General features: G+C 44.5%; 1 protein-coding gene across 2 annotated transcripts in view; it reads left to right on the top strand.

The window, feature by feature from the left end:
* The first annotated feature begins 2757 nt into the window (after positions 1–2757).
* The window catches only part of SLC26A4 (solute carrier family 26 member 4), a 45590-nt gene continuing 27885 nt past the window's right edge, over positions 2758–20462 (top strand). Inside the window, exons 1-8 of one of the 2 annotated variants that reach the window (XM_084791838.1) lie at positions 2758–2939; positions 3541–3730; positions 5682–5821; positions 12335–12445; positions 14377–14561; positions 15161–15325; positions 17896–18048; positions 18160–18242. In XM_084791838.1, the coding sequence (XP_084647964.1) occupies positions 3567–3730; positions 5682–5821; positions 12335–12445; positions 14377–14561; positions 15161–15325; positions 17896–18048; positions 18160–18242 (1001 nt within the window). In that variant the 5' untranslated portion in view covers positions 2758–2939; positions 3541–3566. Of the gene's footprint in view, positions 2940–3370; positions 3731–5681; positions 5822–12334; positions 12446–14376; positions 14562–15160; positions 15326–17895; positions 18049–18159; positions 18243–20462 lie in introns of both variants that reach the window. The other variant, XM_084791837.1, reaches the window with a different exon arrangement.

The raw sequence follows: 20462 nt of genomic DNA on the forward strand, positions 1-20462 counted from the left end.
CCACGTGGGCCCTTGTGGGCCTCAGGCTGTGGGCAGCCATGGCCTGGTTCTTGGTGGGGGCAGGGGGAGGGAGCACAAATGAATTCTTAATAAACTCTTGAGTGAATGATACATAGATCTAACAGTGGGATGGTCCTACACTCCAAAAGCCTAAGCGGCAATGCTTTTCTTGTTTGGTTTTTAGAGCTGCTGTGTGTTTGTTTGTGAGACAGGATTCAGAATCTCATCATACAGGCCCCCTTGGCCTGGAACTTTCTATGTCGAGCAGGCTGGCCTTGAAATTCTGACTCTGATCCCACCTCTGCCTCCTAAGTGCTGGGATGACAGTGATGTTCTATGTCATCTAGCCCTTAAAACAGCAACGACGGTGAAGTATCACACGAAGTGGCAATGTTGCCCTCTGATGATGTCTAGTTTGAAGTGACACATTCACTTCTTTGGGGAAAACCCTGGATGTGATTAAATTCTGGTAAATAAGAAGCGCCCACTTCTCTGTGAACTAGATGAGACTTGATTTATAAAGCCAATGTGAGTGATCTCAGGTGTTCACGTAACCTGTGTTTACCTCCCACTCTCCTCTGGTTTTGTTTTATTTATTCATTTATTTTTACATTTACCTATTTATTTTGTGTAGGGGCATGTGGAGATCATATGACAACTTGTAGGAGCCAGGTTTTTCTTTCTTTTAGATCCCAAGGATCAAATTTAGGTCAGCAAGGCTTGGCAGCAAGTGCCTTTGCCCAGTGAGCCATGTAGCCGGCCCACTTATCTATTTAAAAGATAGCCAAAGTCAAAGTGTCTGCCTTTTAGTTACAAGAAGAGTAATTCTATAGTCTTAGCAAACCCTATAGTGCAGATGCTATTCTATTTGTGGATGTTTACTTTTGCTATAGGAAAGATATTTAATGGAGTGGGGGAAAGCAGTACTAGACACATTAACATGTAATACAGGACATATTACAGAGTGATGACTAAACCACATTCTGAAAACAAAGTTTTATTAAATTTTATTTACTTATTTTTTGTGTTTAATGCAAGCAGCTTAGCATGCTATTGAAGTAAGAAAACAACTTGCAAGAGTAGATCCTGAGAATTGAACTCAGGTCTTGGTGGCAAGCTCCTTTACCCACTGAGCTATCTACCACCCCCCAAATGCTTTCTTAGTACTATTAATTTTCTAAGATAGTATATAAAATAGTACATTCCATCAATACATTTTAACAACATATGCATCATTATAACAACCAAATTCTTACAGTCTATCAGTTACCGGTACTTCTCTGTTTCTATGACCAAACACAATTTAGAAAGGAAGCAGTTTGGTTTTGGCTTATGGTTCTAGAAGGTTAAAATCCATAATGGTGGGGAGGTATGACAACAGGTAGGAAGCTGCATAATCACATTTGACTGTTTAGAGGCAGCAGACAGTAGTTTGGAAGTGAGACAAGATCTCTTCCATCTTTAACAGTTGCAAAATCTCTCTGTCTCTCTCTCTCTCTTTGTGCCTGTCTGTCTTTCTCTGTGTCTCTGTGTGTGTCTCTCTCTGTGTGTGTCTCTCTCTGTCTCTGTCTCTCTCTGTCTCTGTCTCTCTGTCTCTCTCTGTGACTCTCTCCTCTCTCTCTCTCTCTCTCTCTCTCTCTCTCTCTCTCTCTCTCTCTCTCTCTCTCTCTCTCGCTCTCCTCCCCCCCTTCCTTCCTTTCACAACCTGGTCTCAAACTCATGGACTCAAGTGATTCTCTAGTCTCAGTTTCCCAAGTCTCTTGAGACAATAGGTGCGTTCCACCATGCTTGGCTGGTTCTTGACCTCTTTGGGTCAAGTAATCCTTTCAAAATCTGTTGAAAGCTGGTGACTCAGTCATTCCTTAGAAATGGGGGAGGGGGAGACGAGGACTCAAGCTTGCAACATATTGACTAGGGGATTTACACCAGAGTTCTCCTGAGCTTTCGTTTCCGGGAACTTATAAAATTGTCTTAGTTTGTATTTCCCAAGTGGGTGACTGAAAGTTGGTGTCCAGAGTCTGGTCCATGGACACCAACTTTTTTTTTCTTTTCTTTTCTTTTTTCCTTTACTTTTGATGTTTTGTTTGGTTTGTTTGTTGTTTTTTGGTTGTTTTTTTTTTTTTTGGGGAGACTTCCACATTTGTTTCAGAACACTAACCAGGCATGAATTATCTGAAGTCCCAAGCCCTTCTGCCCCTTTTAAACCATGTATTAGTCTCAGCAAGATTTATCCCAAAGGAATATAAAAGAGTACAGGTCAGAATCCCCTACTCCTGTCCTGATTCTTGCTTATCACCCCCCCCCTCGCCCCATGCATCACCTCCTAATGATCTAACTGGAGAAGAAGAAATTAAAAACTCAAAGAGGCAGCTGAGAAAGGGGCCACCTCTACACCTGAGCTTGTGAATTAGACACGAGCACAAAAGTGAAAAGATATCGTATCTAAGGCCAGTCAGTCAGTGAACTGTACGCTCTTCCTATCCACTGACTTCTCCTAAAAGACTTTTCAGAATTCTGAAAATGTGGCATGCAAACCACATTAACCTCTATTCTCTCTTCCCACTAAGTGTAAGTGCGCCTAAACCAGGTTATGCATTCAACCTGGTTCCCCAACACGGAAGCTGGGAGTTGCTCCCAAAAACCAGTCTCCCAAGCTCTGATCTCACAGCCATAGTAGTCGTGGTATGAGGGAAGATCCCGTGGCCCCTGAGAAACAACTGTTAAGAGTCACGGCTCTCTGGGTTTGGGAAAGGGAAAGAACGCAGGACAGGCAGGATTTTTTTTTTTTCCTGGTTGTAGTCGGTGTCCTTCCGTTAGACTAAGGTGTCTCTGTTGCTCCATAAATAAAACGTCCCACCGCTTTTGGTGAGCGCTATAAAGGCAGCAGGAAAACTGTCCCCAAGGCATTCTTGTCAGGCAGAGCTCCGGAGCCCAAACAGGTGAGTTCATCACAGAAGATGCAGTCTGTTGCACCCCGCCCTGTCGTAACTCTCTAGGGATGGGACTGTCTGGCACTGGCGGGCGAGGCAGGATAGACACCAGAACAGGCGAGACAAAAGGAAGCAAGGGGTCGGACCGGGAAACTCACTGCACCTGTCCCCAAGGGGGACTGTACTGTTGCAGCCCAAAGTGTGCGTGGAGCTACGTCTCCAAACGAGTGCGTGGAGTACCGGATCCTTTCCTAGTCAAATAGGCCCCAGTCAGATCGGGGGGGGGGGGGAGATTTCAGTACGCGGACAGCGCCCTGATTGCTCAGGGAGGCCACCCAGTGCAACACCCAAGCCCTCAAAGTGAGGCACAGTCCCGGGACAGCGGGATTCCCGAGTATCTTGTGCGGGTGACTCTGAAGTCCTCGGTTGCTGTCCTGCAGGTGGCTGGCCATAGGGGCTGTTTGTTGCCAGTTCCAAGGACTGCGGGACGCAGACTGGCTTTCCAGAGCCGCAGCCACAGGTGGCAGTCGAGGCTTCTCCCAGGTGCCCGCTGCTGGCTGCTGGCTCGCTTCGTGCTTCTGAGTGCCTTCCCTCGTCGCGTCCCCTCCAGGCCGGCGGTCCTCGGGTTCGCAGGCCATGGCAGCGCCGGGCGGTAGGTCGGAGCCGCCGCAGCTCGCCGAGTACAGCTGCAGCTACGCGGTGTCGCGGCCGGTGTACAACGAGCTCGCCTTCCAGCAGCAGCGCGAGCGGCGCCTGCAGGAGCGCAGGACGCTGCGGGACAGCCTGGCGCGGAGCTGCAGGTACCGCGGGCAGCTGGCAGGTGCCGGGGCGACCGGTCCGGGGAAGAAGCGCGCGCCCTGCAGCCAGGTGCTGTGGACCAGCCGGGCTCGCGCTTCTCCTGCGGCTCCAGGACAAGAGGTGGCTCCAGTAATCTGGGAGCTGGAATTACTGCAACTTTGTCTGCAGGAGCTCCTCAGTGGAGAAGTGGGAGTCAGGTCACGACACCACTCCAGTTTCACTTTTTTTCTCCCCCTCCCCTCACCCCCAATCCCTTTAAAATAAAACCTGGAGTGTACCTTGGGATCCAGTGGCTCCTTGTGGGGTCCAAGGAAGCTTCTTGTGAAGGCCAAGCTAGGGGAAAAACGGTAGGAAAAGATCTCATCGCAACCGATGATGGCCAAGCCTGGCCAAATGAACGTCGAGATCACTTTCAGACACCTAAGAGTAAAGCTAGGAGACAGGTGTTCCAAGTGCTTCAGGAGGCAATGTGATCCCTGGGCATAAACCACCCCGTCCCCAAGCCCCAAGAAGCCCCAGAACCAGACACCACAAACTTAAAAGACGTGGCAGTCACTCAATTGCCAGATTTTCTTTTCAAAAAACAAAAACAAACAAACAAACAAAAATCACTTCTAGCTTGGCATGGTGGCACATGCCTTTAATCCCAGCACTTGGGAGGCAGAGGCAAGGCAGATCTCTGTGATGTGAATATGAGCCCAGCCTGATCTACAAAGGGAGTCCAGGACAGCCAGGGCTACATGGAGAAACTCAGTCTCAGAAAAAAATAAAAAATTTAAAAACCCAAACAAACAAAAATACAACAAAAACCGCTTCTACCTCCTGAGTGCTGGGACTAAAGGTAGGGTACCACCACCACAGTTCTTTGAGATTTTAATACATTCCTACAATGTATTTTGTTTAGAGGGGATTTTTTTGTTTTTATTTGTTTACTTTTTACTTCTCTTTAGATTTTTATACACAATATGTCCGGCTCTCCAGTCTAATCACATATATTGGATATTTAGCCTATTACTGCTTTCCCTTGGTATCTATAGGGGATTGGTTTTAGGACCCCACCCCTCAGATAGCACCCCCCTCCAAATTCCCAAGTCTCTTACTTATATAACAGGTTAATGTTTGCATATACCCCATACATCCTCTTGCATAGTTTTAACTCTCTAGTTAAATTATAAAGTTATAATACTAAAGCCATATAACTGTTGTTAGCCGCTGTCACACTGTAAAGTTTAGGAAGTAAACTTTCTTAGGAACTGAACTTCATACGTTCAGTATAGTTTTTTTATTTTTAATCTGCAACTGTTAAATCCACAATTCCTTAATATAAAACTTGGGTTACCTGCTTAACTTTGCAATTATTTTATAAATATAATTTCCTAAAAATACCTTTAAAAAGTGCAGGTCCTATCTATTGGTATTTTTCTTTTTATCTAGAGGTTGTTACATTTAAAATTGCAAAGCAACAAGGTAAAACCCGTATGAATTCATCACACTGAAAGTTTTGTTTAAGAAGTGGCTCTAAGCTTGTATGGCCAAAATAGTCCTGTGTTTATTTTTCTTTAAAGAAGGCAATGCCAGTGTGAGGAGCCTAAAAATTAATCTCACACAGAGACTCCACACTGATCATTTTCTGGCCAGCTCAGAAAATGAGTTCTTGTGTAGGGATATTTTCTCAGAGGATTAAAAAGGTGGACAAGGGGAGGAGGCATTTAATCCTGTGTTTCCTAGAGCAGCACATTAAAAAAGATAGATACAATTCTTGGCACACACACACACACACACACACACACACACACACACACAATGACAAGTGTCAGGATTTTCCTCACAAAACTCATTATTTTCCTGACTAGTTATTTTTAAAAGGCAGCAGAATTTGGTTTATAACTGTGATTTGTGACTGGCTGTTGTCCAAACTGGATCAAGACAGCCTGTTTTTGTGCTTTTTGACAGTTGCTCAAGAAAGAGAGCCTTTGGTGTGCTGAAGGCTGTCCTGCCCATTCTGGATTGGCTCCCCAAATACCGAGTCAAGGAATGGCTGCTCAGTGACATCATCTCTGGAGTGAGCACTGGGCTAGTGGGTACCCTGCAAGGTAAGATGCTGATGGATAGGTCTCAGGTGATTGGTCGTTACTGTCTCCTACAAAGATTCCTGACTCCCCCACTCCTCTCGCCACTGACCAGCAATCATTCTCCTCTCAAGGCCTTCAGCTTTCCCTAGGGAACCTCAGGTAGAAAGACGCATGTATCTGTCTTCTCTTCCTTAAAGATATCTTCCTGATGTGTCTCTGGCTGTGGGGCTCCAGATTAGAGGCATGCCCCAAGCCGGAGCCCCCCAAAGCTGCTGACCACCACAGTAACAGTAAGACATGAGCATGGCATGGTGATGTGTATGCACATAGCTAAAGTTCTGTAAAGTAATCTTTCTCACTACAAATAATGTGCTCTGATAGTCTCTGTGCTCTGCTAATGGTCTTTAAAAGCCAGTTCTTTCAGCTCATTAAATTACTTTACTTACATTCCCCGGAAGGGAAAGACAGGAACTATCTTAGCCTGGGCCACATGCCACCGGGTTCCACAAAGCCTCCCAATTGTGACAACAGAACTCATTTATCCGGTATAATTTGCAGACACTAGGTAAGTTATCAAGACTAAGATGTGTTGAAGGCACTCATAGCCCAGGGGAGAAAAACGAATGCTCATAGGTCAGCATGCTAAAGCTGTGGCAGGAGGGATGTCCTCTACCAGGACGGTGTCGTCGATGAGGTGCATTTCACCCACTTAGGGGACTGGGGGCGGGTTCCTTCCTGGATGTAGAGTGGTTCTCTTGAAGGTGACATCTGAGTGTGCCAAGTGATGGGGAACTGATGCAGGGTGTGGCACCGTGGAGAAAGAGCTTGGAAACAGAAGCTTGTGATAAAGTCTAGGCAATATTGTGCATTAAATCTGGCTATGGAGCTCTTCAGATTACTCAGAGCAGGCAGGGCACGCCCACAGAGAAGGAAGACGTTCTGCAGCCCCAACGGGGAGCCTCCGTTAAAGCCAATGTGTCCTAGATCACAAAGGTGAGGGGTCAGGTGTGGTCTATAAGGTGCTCTATCTGGAAAGTGAGCCGGGCATGGTGGTGCATGCCTTTGATCCATGGACTGGGGAAGCAGAGGCAGGTGGAGCTCTGAGTTTGAAATCAGCCTGCTCTATACAGAGAAACCTTGTGTGGGCCAATAAATAATAAATAAATAAATGCTGTAAAGTGGCAGCACCCTGGGGCTCCCTGGAAGTAGGAGCCTAGTCTAACCCATGGCTATTTAGGCTTTGTCTAGCACAGAGCTCAGCACATAGTAAGTGCCTCAGTCAATAGTTAATGAAAGGTGAGGAGAGCTCAGGCATTGTCAGTTGTCATAGACAAGTGTGTGATAAAGATCTACTTTACCATTTGGGGATGGAGTTCAGTGGTTCAGTGCTCAGCTGCCATGAATGGGACCCTGGGGGAAAAGAGATAAATTTTTCTTTTTTTTTTTTAATTTTTCTTAATATGTATCAGATACACTTCATTTCATTCTTACATGAACTCTTCAAGATATGGACTATTATTATACCCCCTTCCACAAGTGAGAAATCTATTAATGCTTGCCCTAGATCTTGGAGTGAGTGAGTGATAGCACTGGGATTTGAAGTTGTTCTGATTCCTATATTCATAACTTGTACACTGTAGCTTTTTGGGTTGTTTGTTTGTTTGTTTCATTTTTGCTTTCTGAGACAGGGTTTTTCTGTATAACCTTGGCTGTCCTGGAGCTAGCTTTGTAGATCCACCTGCCTCTGCCTCCTGAGTGCTGGGACTAAAAGCGTGAGCCATAACTGCCTGGCTTAGGTCTTCATTTTATGAGTAGCTTGTTTTTCAGAAATAATACTATAAAATTATCTTTGCTAGCTATGTTTCTGGAAGGTTAATTTGGCTCTCTCACACACAGTTGCTTATCACTCATGAGCATAGTAAACTATTGCGGGCTAATTTTATACGTCAGGTATTCAGCCATCGCTAACAGTCACAGACCTTGTGGAGCTCAAATCCAGTGGTAGAAGTGGGAATATAACATGTTAGGGACTAATTTGGGGAGGGAGGTCTATTTTACATATGATAGTTAATGAAGGCTCCTAACCAAAGAGGAGCAAGCTAGACAGAGCCCAGGAGATGACTGGGAGCCATCCATGAGCTAGCAGAAAGATGACTGTGTACCAGGTAAAGAAGATGCAAGGGACCTGAGGACAAACGGAAGAAAAGGAGAATTCTGGTGTGGTGCAGCATGTATGGGAGGCCGTCCTGAGGATGAGATCTGAGATAAGACCCGGCAAGGCCAGGCTTTGAGTGAAGCAAGTAGACACCTCCTTAAGGGCCTGAGTAAATAACATCCCCCAAGGCACCTCACTGCTTCGCTCCAGCCCCAGTCCTGAGGATAAGGCTTGTTACCTTGAGCTGGATCAGGCAAGACTTAGAGAGCGCCGGTGAGTGCAGAGGAAAATCAGGCGGCTCTCATACCTTGTCATCCAGTCTAAGCACACTCTTCAAGAGGCAGGACGGTTATGGTGGCAGGTGAAGCTACTCTGTGTAGCACAACTTTGAGTCAAAAGCACGAGGGCTGGGGACATAGCTCAGGGATAGATCTCTTGCTGAGCACTACATCAGCATTACAATGTCATAATAAAAATGTGTACTGAAAGAAAAGAATGAGGATCCCCCTAATCACTGGGAGGAAGGAAAGAGAAAGCTGACAAGGAAGAGGAAAGAGCAATTAACAACTTGAAGAGGTTTGACTCATGAAGCTGGGGGAAAAAAAGATAAGTAGAGGAATGAGAGATTGGATGCCTCGTCAGAAGGATGGCTGCAGGGGGCAGGGGCAGGGGGCAGGGGGCAGGGGCAGGGGGCAGGGGACAGGGGGTAGGGGCAGGGGATAGGGGGCAGGGGCAGAGGGCAGGGAGCAGGGGGTAGGGGCAGGGGATAGGGGGCAGGGGCAGAGGGCAGGGAGCAGGGGGCAGGGGCAGGGGATAGGGGCCAGGGGGCAGGGGCAGAGGGCAGGGAGCAGGGGGCAGGAGGCAGGGGGCAGGGGCCAGGGGCTAGGAGGCAGGGGCAGAGGGCAGGGGGCAGGGGCCAGGGGCCAGGAGGCAGGGTCAGGGGATAGGGGGCAGGGGCAGAGGGCAGGGGGCAGGGGGCAGGGGCAGGGGGCAGGAGGCAGGGGGCAGGGGCCAGGAGGCAGGGGGCAGGAAACACTGAAGGGCTGGTAACAGTAGACAATGGTGAGCACATACTGCCTTTAGGAGGTTTCACTGAGAATTGGAAAAAGACATTGGATAAAGGTGGCAGGAAGGAGGCTTTGATTGTTTGTTTGTTTGTTTGTTTGTTTGTTCTTTAATGCAGGAGCTACTAGAGTGTATTACTGAGCTGTAGGAATTGCCTGGCAGAAGAGAAGAGGCCTGTCAAAGGGGTAGCGGAGGAGCTTCAAGGAGGGAACTCCTGAGAATGTGGAGGAGCTCTGGGATAGAGTGGAAGGGTTACTCCTCAAAGACAAGATCTCCTGGGTTTTCAAAGGGAAGTTGCCGTTGTTGTCTGAGGGAATCAGTGCTGGGGAGGACTGGTTAGTCTTGGTGAGAAGTCTAAGTTGTGTGCTTGCTTGAAAGCTGTTCTGGAGCACATGAGTGTTTGGGGGAGGGGTTCCAGGTGAAAGGGGAGGTGAGGAGAAAACATGGGAACGTGTGTGAATGGACTGAGCTGACCCAGGTTGGAAGGGAAGCCAGATGCTACAGTGATGCCGACAGAGTAGTTGGTTCCTAGTAGAAGTCTTTGGAAGATAGAGCGATACCCCAGGAAGGTTCCAGAGAAGGTAGGTGGGTAGCTTCAGGCTACAGCTTGAGGGGGGAGGGAGGGCATCCTGCAGGTGCAGTGATGGCAAATTCTATGACTTGTTAGCTAGCTGGGCCCTGGAAGTGCTGGGAGAGGCATCTGGGGTTTGCTCAGGGTAGTGGGGACCTTTGGGTCCTAGTATTAGAATGTAAAATCCTAGCCTGGCAGTGGTGGCCCATATCTTTAATGCCAGTAGAGGCAGCAAATCTCTGAGTTCGAGGCCAGCCTGGTTTACAGAGGAAGTTCCAGAATAGCCAGGGCCACACAGGAAAACCATCTCTTAAAGAAGAAGAAGAAGGAGGAGGAGGAGGAGGAGGAGGAGGAGGAGGAGGAGGAGAAGAAGAAGAAGAAGAAGAAGAAGAAGAAGAAGAAGAAGAAGAAGAAGAAGAAGAAGAAGAAAAGAAAGAAAGAAAACAAAAAGGAAATTTCTATTAAGTTACAAAGGACCTACAAACCTATTTATTGCTATCTTTTCCCATACTTATGGGAAGTTTCCTGTCTGGTTTTTGTCTTTGACATTTATTAATTTGCTTACTACATACTAGGAACTTATTTCTCATAGCGTTTAGAGCCAAGGAGTCCAAACAGCCTGTTGAGTTGCATCCTTACATAGTGGGAGGTCTCTCCTTTCAGATGGCTTCAGTTTACCATGCTGCCCACCATCCTATCCAGTCTGTGCACCAGCATGGAGTTCACACTTCCTTCCTTTCTTTTCAAGACAGGGTCTCTCTGTGTAGACTTGGCTGTCCTGGAATCACTTTGTAGACTAGGCCAGCCTCGAACTCACAGAGATCCGCCTGCCTCTGCCTCCCCGAGTGCTGGGATTACAGGTGTGCGCCACCACCCAGCCAGAGTTCATACTTTCAATCAATAGTCTGTTTCATTACATACTATATTATTTAAAAACTGTACCAGATTCCTTTGTGATAAGGATAACTATGTCGTACATAAATAGGGATTACCCCTAAATAGACACTGTGTATGCAAAGTGAAAGCATCCCTGTTTCCTAGGCATATTAAGACGTGTAGGAGGAGGGGCAAAAAAGAGGAATGTAGAAAAGATGCTGCACCTTGTTCAGGGAACTCTTCATTTGAGGACTTGAAAACTGTCCATAGGAAGCAAGGAAGCTGTGCCTTCTTCCTCCCTGCTCCTTTCTCTCTCTTCTCTCTGTGGACCTGCTCTCTTCCTGCTCTGTGTTCCTGGGACAGCTGATTATTACTTCCTTGTAGTAACTAGAGTATTAAATAAATGCCTCAAGGGGTTGGGGAGACAGCTCAGCAATTAAGAGCATTTGCTACTCAAGCATGAGGATCTGAGTTCAAATCCCCAGCACGTATGTAAAGGCAGGGTGTGTGGTCATTTGCCTTTAAAACCAGCACTGTGAAGGAGCAGAGACAGAAAGACTGCTGCAGCTCACTGATAGCCTAGCTTGGTTCAGTGAGAGACGATGTCTTACAGGAATACAATAGAGAGCTACAGATGCTTTCCTTAGCCTCTAGTGTCCTGAACACACATGTGTGCATACATCATGCATGTATACCACACATCCATACACACATACAGAATTTTCAAAAAGTAAATGCATCAATAATGTAAGGACCTGAGTTTGTTTCCTAGGACACACACTGTAGAGAGAACTGACGCTCGACAGTTCTCCTCTCACCTGCACATGTGTGCACATGCATGCTGTGCCATGCACACCTGCTTCCCTACTGCTTCCACAACACATACACGGATGCACACACACACACACACACACACACACACACACACAGATTAAAATGTGACTTTTTTAAAGTTTTACTTTACATTTGGTTATCTTGTGGACAATATTTCTATATTACATCAGTTTCCTTCCATTGAATTTCATATACCACTCACACACCACTTTACAACATAGAGCTACCATGTAAAAGTGTAATTTAGCTAACGGTTTCTTTATTGGAAGATATTCATTCAGTAAATAAACTTAAGTGCAAAAGGATTGGGTCATTTAGGATGTAAATTTTAAAAGTCATTATAAACATTATAAACAGTTATTTGTTTATGACGCAAGAGTCAAAGTTCTGAATGCTCACCCCTAAAGTGTGAAGTAGGAGAGATGTTGTCTGCCATAATATTTAACTAAGGCAAAGAATATGTCATTATCTGTCCCCAACTCCCCTGTCCACTGAGATGTTGTTTCTCCATAGCCTAAGAGTCATGGCCCAGGGCGTGGCACAGCTCACTGGTGGTTTGGCCTCCCTCATCAGGGTTGAGGTGTCTTGCTTTTTATCTAACATGTGTTTTTTAGCAAGGAAGGAGAAAGTGCAGCGGTGCCTACATACTTTAGAACACAGAGCGGAACGGGTTCAAGCAGAACTACTCACGTAAGCTGGTCTGGGCCTTTGGACTAGATTAACAAATTCTACAGGAACTGATTTGATTATTTCCCAGCCGACAGCATCAGCCAGTGGCTGAGCCACTGAGCAAAGGAGTCAGTTCGTTTGAGCAAGCGAGGGATGGGCGTAGAAACACCCACTATCTCAGCCAAGTCACGGCCCATAGCCTAGCAAAGCCAGGGTCTGTACGCAAAGCAAGAGGACCACTCGGGACTGGCTGGTGTTTTGAATCCATAAACTGAGAACACCTATGAGAAAGCCTTTCTCTGTGTGGTACAAACATGCGGTCGTTTTCGTCGGTGACTTTTTTTTGTGTTGTCTGACCCTGCAGGGATGGCTTATGCACTGCTAGCTGCTGTTCCTGTTGAATACGGTCTCTACTCGGCCTTTTTCCCTATCCTGACGTATTTTGTCTTTGGAACCTCAAGACACATCTCAGTTGGTAATTCCAAGCATATTCTGCAGCTGGACTTTTCATTTGTAAAGTGTTTCTGCTATGTTATGTGCACAAATGCCTGTTAGACTCTTGTCGATGAGTCCCAGAGGAACCAAACTTCAGTGTCTTGCTGCTTTCTTTATTAACTGGCATTGTTAGCTTTATCTGGAACTGTGCCTTATTGAAAATGAAATTGAAGGGCTGGAAATTAAAGCACACTTTTGAATTTTATCACAGCTTAAAAATTTTAAGTGCAGCAGGACACTTAAGGGCTGGTGCACACCTTAAATCCCAGTACTCTGAAGGCAGAGGCAGGTGGATCTCTGAGTTCGAGGCTAGCCTGGTCTACAGAGTAAGTTCCAGGACAGCCAAGGCTACCCAGAGAAACCCTGTCTTGAAAGACAAAAAAATTAATAATAATGATTTAGGTGTAATAAATTGATTCTGTACTTAAAGCTGTTCTCTTCCAACATATGACAGATGAAAAAAAACATCTTTACAGTCTCTAAATCCACTTACATCACTAGGTTAATTTTGTATTTAGTGAGTTATGGTCACTAAGTACATATTCGTTATTTCATTAAAGAACATACTTATTTCAATAAGATAATATTGGAAGACTAGAAAACTCCTGCCAAGACGGTTTAGAGAAAAAGCTTCACATTCCTCCTGGCATGCCTCCTACTGGGCTTTCCTCTCATTCCCCACATTCAGGGTAGGCTTTGTTTGTGTTTGTCTGTTTTTTCTGGACTCGTCCAGCAAACAAATGTTTTGATATGATTTTGTGAGACTTTGACATCAGCAACGAAGGCGCCATTTGCTGCTGTGCCCACGTGCTGGTGAGATGTGTTGCCTGGATGTCCCTCTTGAGGCAACTGTAGTCATGTCCTCTACCCTATACCATGCCCTGGTGCATGCCCGTTTTAACCTCTGACCTGTCTGTAGAAGCAGGTCATGGGGAACTTATTGGCTGAATCAACTTTCCTTCTTTGGAGAACCAATCAGTAAGAGGCAAGTGTATTTGCCTTTCCAATTCCCTACGTTTAGATCTTCCTGCTTACTAGATTTGGGTATTGAGGCTTCTAAACCATAAAGCCTCTTATAACCAAAGGTTAGTATCATCATCATCATTGTCATGGGGGAAAAACATGAATAGTAAATAGACGAAATTACAACTTTAAAAAAAAAAATAGGATTTTAGGCCAGGCGTGGTGGTGTACACCTTTAATCCCAGCACTCAGGAGGCAGAGGCAGGCGGATTGCTGTGAGTTCGAGGCCAGCAACTGGCCAGCAGCTGGTCTACAAAGCGAGTCTAGGACAGCCAAGGCTACACAGAGAAACCTTGCCTCAAAAAAACCAAAAAAACAAAAACCAAAAAACAATTTTAAAAAAACCAAAACAACAACAACAACAACAACAACAACAACAACAACAACAACAAAAAACACATTGGGTTTTAGTAACTAGCATATGATAAAAAAGAAAATTGATTCCAATCCCTTGTCAATTTGGACACTGTAATATTGATGTAAGTACACATGTCCAGAGACCAGGATTTTAGACACTCTACGAGATGGGATCATAGAGGGTAAATATTAAATTGAACAAGTAAATTCAGTTCAGTTTATATGTGTCTTTTCCAGGAAGCCTTTCCCAATAACTCCCACACCTGTGCCGTAGGGACCCCATACAGGAGGAGCTAGCCCTCTTCCCATGTACTCACGAAGTACACTGAATACTGCTTCACTATTACCTACCTACATGTCTCTCTGGCCCTCTCTGAGCCAGGAATGCCTTGAGATATCTACTTTCAGCGACTTCAAACAGTGTTTCTTCGTTACAGCCACCTCTCACACACCTTTTAATCGTGCATAGACATGTTGAGTCTAAATGTCTGTGATCCGTGGTCGGTTAGCTGACTGAGCCTTTCTCCCCAGGCCCTTTCCCCGTGGTCAGTTTAATGGTGGGATCTGTTGTGCTGAGCATGGCTCCAGATGACCGCTTTCTCGTGCCCAGTGGTAACGGAAGTGCATTGAACACGACCATGTTAGACACCGGAGCCAGGGATGCAGCAAGGGTACTGATTGCAAGCACCCTCACTCTGCTAGTTGGAATCATACAGGTAACAGACTTACATGTAAACACAGATATGTGCGATTCCTTTGTGAAAGAGTTAGTTTGAAAACATGGAGACTCAAAGGTGCATCTGACAGTAAAACAAACTGCTTGAACTAAAAAAAATTTTAAAAAATTATCTAAATAAAATTCTTTAGGTCAGATGCTCAATTAGGTTTTAAAACCTTAAAAAAAAAAATCAACCAACCAACAAAAAACAGAACCACTTGTCACCGAAGTCAGAGAAAAGATAGCAAACAGAACACAAGTGATTCAGTTGAGCTTAAGCACAGGACGGGTACAGCAAACATAAAAGAGAAAAGTGTTCAAAGAGCGGAGCCAGGAGGTCCGAAAGTCACAGAAAGAAGTGACGTGGCTTTTGCTTTTCATAGTTCATAGATAGAAATACTAAATTTTACATCACGTATGTTTTAAGGCGGTGGATGGGAGGGCGGGGCAGGAAAATCCCCACTTGTTTCTCATGAGTCTTTACACCCCACTGGCAGCCTGTTTTCGCTGTCACACAGCTTAATTTGTCAATATTTCCAGAGCGCTAGCCCTTCTCTGAGACAAATGCCTAACTTTTTTTCTTTCTTCTAACCCTAGCTGGTATTTGGAGGTTTGCAGATTGGATTCATAGTGAGGTACCTGGCAGACCCTTTGGTCGGTGGATTTACAACCGCTGCAGCCTTTCAAGTGCTGGTCTCACAGCTAAAGATCGTGCTCAATGTTTCAACCAGAAACTACAATGGCGTCCTCTCCATTATCTATGTAAGGGATGCATCACTCTCCTGCTGTGTGTGTGTGTGTGTGTGTGTGTGTGTGTGTGTGTGTGTGTACACTCAGAGTCACCGAAACACACTTTCTGAAAGAAACAAACAGGATAACATTTTGAAAACCATTTTTCAACTGCTCTAAAGCTTTCCTCAGGTGCTACGGCCCTCAAAAATATTAAGGAATCTGAAGTAGCACAGCAACTAAAAACAGGACTGAGCTGCCACAGACCTGCATTCTGGTCTGAGAAGCTAAGTGCCTCCTAGGCAAGTTGTAGAGGGTAGTGGCTGAAGGTTCAGGTTTGGAGCTGGGCGGGTCTGGGTTCAAATTCTGACTTTGCTACTTATTAATCTTTTTTGGGGGGGGGTTGAAACAGGGTTTCTCTGTGTAGCCTTGGCCCTGCACTACTTACAAGTCTTATGAACAAATCACCATGCCTCAGTTTCCTTCTCTGTCAAATGTGGTTACAAATAGCATCTAATTCCCTGGATTGCTAGAAGAGAGTACGTGGGTAACTGGCTCAGGGGAGGGTTGTGGCAAATTCCAGAAACGTTATTATTATGAAATTATTATTTCGAGCTTTTCTTTTTCTTTCTCACTTTTAAAATGAAATGATTGGAGATGTGTCTCTCAAGCCCTTTCTAATTAGGAGCATCCACAAAATGCATAATGTAAATGTCTCAGCAGTTATAAATGAAAAGGAACATTCCATTCAAAGCTGATTCAACGTGCAAAAGAGATGCAAAAGAAAGATCTAGAGCATCGGAAGTGGGTTTGAAGTTCTTAGATCTAAGTATATGTTCTATATAAAGTATGTTACTGATGCTTGGGACATGGTGATAATAGGGACATGATGTCATTCTGGCTTGGGAGAATGAAGCCATGCAAAAGTGCATTCAGAAAACAGCAGCTGGGGACGTAGCTCAGGTGACAGAGTGCTTGCCAAACATACATGAGGCCCTAAGCCAGTTCCCGTCACTGGACACATGTCAGTAACCCTAACACTTGAGAGGTGAAGGCAGGAAGACCAGATGTTCTGAGGTGTCTTCATGTACTTTGTGAGTTTGAGGCCAGCTTGAGCTAAGATTTAAAAAGTTAGCGTCTGAAGACAATATACAGCCAGGCACACATATACAGCAGCTGCGTTGTCACAAACGTTCTCAGCCTCGGTGCCATAATCCCACACTACTCCAGGTTTCAGCAAATGTTGCTAAGTGTTCACTGCAAGCCAGGTTCAAGGCTAGCAGTTAGAACAGATGCGGAAGAGTAGCACCGTGGCTAAAAGTCAAGACACTTAAACATCAACAGACTGGAGTTAGAGTGTTGGTCCGACCACTTCCTACTTGTGGGCCTTGAATATGTTAAACATTAATTCCTGGGGCTGGAGAGATGGCTCAGCACTTAAGGGCACTTGTTCTTGAAGAAGACCTGGGTTCATTTCCCAGCACCCACATGATGATTCCCGATCATTTGTAACTCCAGTTCTAAGGAATGCCTCCGGGCGGCATGACTTACCTAAGACAGGCCACACAACAGAACAAAGATGCCAGCTTTCTGCCCAGGATTGCCCCTTACTGATTCCTTTGAAGAAGACTCTGCTGTCCCAGAAACAAAATGAGTTTTCCTTGAGCCAGCATCTCTGCACACCTGGAGAAAACAGCTGTTAGCTATTTGGCCTATGTATTCATTTGGTGCCTTTAATTTGCTATAAAGGGTTGATCAACACCATTTAGACATCCATATGGCACCTTTTTTTGGAAGTTTTTGTTATTTCCTGCATCATTTGGGTTGAGAGAAGAACATTACTTAGGATGCTGACTGGGACCAAAGAAAAGTAATTGGACTTTTTGGGGTAGGCAGACTTTGGTGTCGTTAACATGCCTATCTACATAAAGACCACTGAATAGCACCTGTATGACCGTTGTAAGACACAAATTTCACTTACTTTTCTATTAGTAAAAGATAGCATTCCACAGTTTTCCTTGAAAAAAATCTCCATTTTATACTAAGAAATATAGATAAGCAAACACAAGAACGTAAAAATGACCCATTGTTTTACCTCTCCATGTTAATCACCATCACTAACTTTATGTGTGTGTGTGTTTTAGAGATTGCATGTACTTAATTTAATGTTCCTTATATTAGTCAATATATTTTTATGATTTTAATAATAGCTTTATATTATTTATTTATGCACATGTGTATTTTAAATTTTTATGTACTTAATGGTTCTTTTAGTAACAATACATTTTTATGATTTTTAACAACATATTTGTGTATATGTATGTGTGTGTACATGTATGTGTGTTCATGTGTGGAGGTCAGAGAACAATGTTCAGGAGTCAGTTTTCTCCCTCAGACCCTATGGATCTAAAAATGAAGCATAGGCCATCAGCCATGGCAGTGAGAGTCTGAACCCGCTGAGCCATCTTGCCAGGCCCAGGTTTAAGATTTTTGCATAAGACTCATATGTGCTGTTTGATGTGACATGAGTGTTCAGCCGGGAGGGTTGATTTTATGTGTGTATAAAATAGCATATGAAATATGAACCCATTTTCTCTTTACAGACACTAATTGAGATTTTTCAAAATATCGGTGACACCAACATTGCAGATTTCATTGCTGGCTTGCTTACCATCATCACCTGTATGGCAGTTAAGGAACTAAATGACCGATTTAAGCACAAAATCCCAATTCCTATCCCTATAGAAGTGATTGTGGTAAGTGGAATACATGCTTAGAAAACTCAGTGTTAAGTAGCTTGACAAGCAAGGGTTTGTTAAAGCCAGTGGAGTTGTTTTTTTCCACTTTTTTTTTTCCTTTTCTTTCAGACAATAATTGCCACTGCCATTTCCTATGGGGCCAACTTGGAAAAAAATTACAATGCTGGCATTGTTAAGTCCATCCCAAGTGGGTGAGTGCAGCCTTCCTCTTAGATAGAGCCAATAAATTAAGGCAGTACTTGGTTTCAATGAAACTTTTTATTACTAGTTTCGCTTCACCATTGATAGTCTTACTTGCATGTGATCCTGAAGAAATGTCGTGTGCACCAAACATTAGACAAACAGTGCATGTGGAGATCAAGTTCAGGCCAGTTCTTAAAGCAGACTTTAAGTGCTCCATCTTCCTGAAGTGTGGCAGGACGTGTACATTTAGTACTGGGTACCTGGTTAGAAAACACACACACACACACACACACACACACACACACACACACACACACATTTACAATATAATATGAGCTTATTTACAGTTTGCATTGGTTGCATTATGAACAGTTTGTTTCTAGGATGTCTGACTTAAATTCTCTACCATGTTATCAACTACAGATGAAAATGCTTTCTTTCACATGTATAGATAAGTTGCACTATTTCCGTGTATATTTCATAGATATTTAGATATTTTGTGAATTAGAAGAGTAAGCGGCCGAGATCCTTCACCCATCTTTGTCACTGTCAACTTGTATGGCCTGGGAAAGTTCTTCTGTAAGACATGGCTAATTACACAGCTGAAGCTTATGAAATGCCAGTGAGAGCTCTCGTAAAAACGCAGAGTAGACCAAGTGGCTTCCACTGCAGTCAAGAGGAAGCCCACATGTTTACCACATCTACAATATTAACAACAGTGTTTGACAGTAGACTTGGGGGCCAACCAACAAGCAGTATTTTCTCCTTTCAATTAATGGAGGGCCCCAAATTGTCCTGGCTTTTCTATGCTGGTAACAGAAACTACCCAGTGCTTCCACAGCAAATGATACTCTCATTTGAGTAAACCAATATCTTACAATTTTTAAATTATAAATTTAAATATATTATTAAAAGAACTGGTACATGAAGCTTACATTACATATCATCCGTTCCAGTGTTACAAGTGTACCCTTTGGTAACATCCTTGATCCAGTTTAACACAAATTCCTGCTTCCCACCTCAAATCTACAGAGTCAGGCTGTCCACAAATTATCCCAACTAATTCCTCTGATTGGGTAAAATCTGAGAAATTCTATACTAGAAGATCAGTGTTGGGTTGTAAAGGCTAAGGCTAGAAGAAATGTAATGAAAATCGCAATGAAACTTGAGTTTCTCAATCTCCACCCTAAGGACTGGATTGTTCTGTAGTTACAAGTTCCTACGTAGAAATGTGTAAATGCGGATCTCATTTCTTCTGCACAGGCCAGAGGTGCTCTGCAGGACATGCCTGCGCTGTGCACCCCTGCTCCGGTGCTTGCTGTGGGGACTCACTTTCCCTAATCTCATCTTTTCTCCTGCTCCTAAGAACTCTCAAGTCCACTCCCCTTTGCAGGAGCTCTAGTCTCCTGCCCTTGGGTTTACTCAAGCTTAGTCCCCTGATTGCTAACTTAGCTCTGGGGGACTCTTCATGGTAGCAGCCCTATCTGTGGCATTCAGCTCTGTCTCCCCAGCACAGCATTTACCTTAGAGTGGTCTCTCTGCAAACATTTGTTGGAGGAATCAAGTCCCTACGCCCGTGTCATTACAAAGAAGCCACAAGAAAGGTTCTGGCTCTCTAATATTACTTGGTGGCCCAGAAGCAGTTCTAATGGTATTAACACATCTGCAAAGGAAAGGGTGACATAGAAAGATGAGGAGCCAGAGTGGGGATGAGAATATTCTAGCACCAGAAAAGGGAACTGAGCCTCCTCCTTGCTTCTCCAGTCAGATTGCAACTGGCAGCTTCCTGATATTCAGTCTCCCTGGGACAATCTCCCACTGCATAGCCCAAATGGTGACTCTTCCCCTGCACCCAGGTTTATCTGTTTCCCACATTTATTTTTTTATGTCAGTATAAACTCATGACATACTCTGAGTTATACCTTAATGCTACTTCCCCTCCCCCCCAAGACAGATTCTCTGGGTAGCCTTGGCTGTCCTATAACTTGCTTTATAAACTAGGCTGGACTATATGAATTTAGTTAATTTGTAAAGTCACAGAGATCCACCTGCTTCTGCCTCCTGAGTGCTGGGATTAAAGGCATATGCCACTGCCATCTGACTAATGCTACATTTTTGTTCATCAAGCTGTCTATTTGGGGCCACTTAATACTCTTTTGATTAGCTACTATGCCCCACTCTGTGTGTGTGTGTTTCAGTTATGACAGGTTATTTGGTTTGATTTGGCT

This window comes from Acomys minous (genome assembly GCF_964271855.1).
Source record: "Acomys minous genome assembly, chromosome: 8".
Taxonomy (NCBI): Eukaryota; Metazoa; Chordata; class Mammalia; order Rodentia; family Muridae; genus Acomys; species Acomys minous.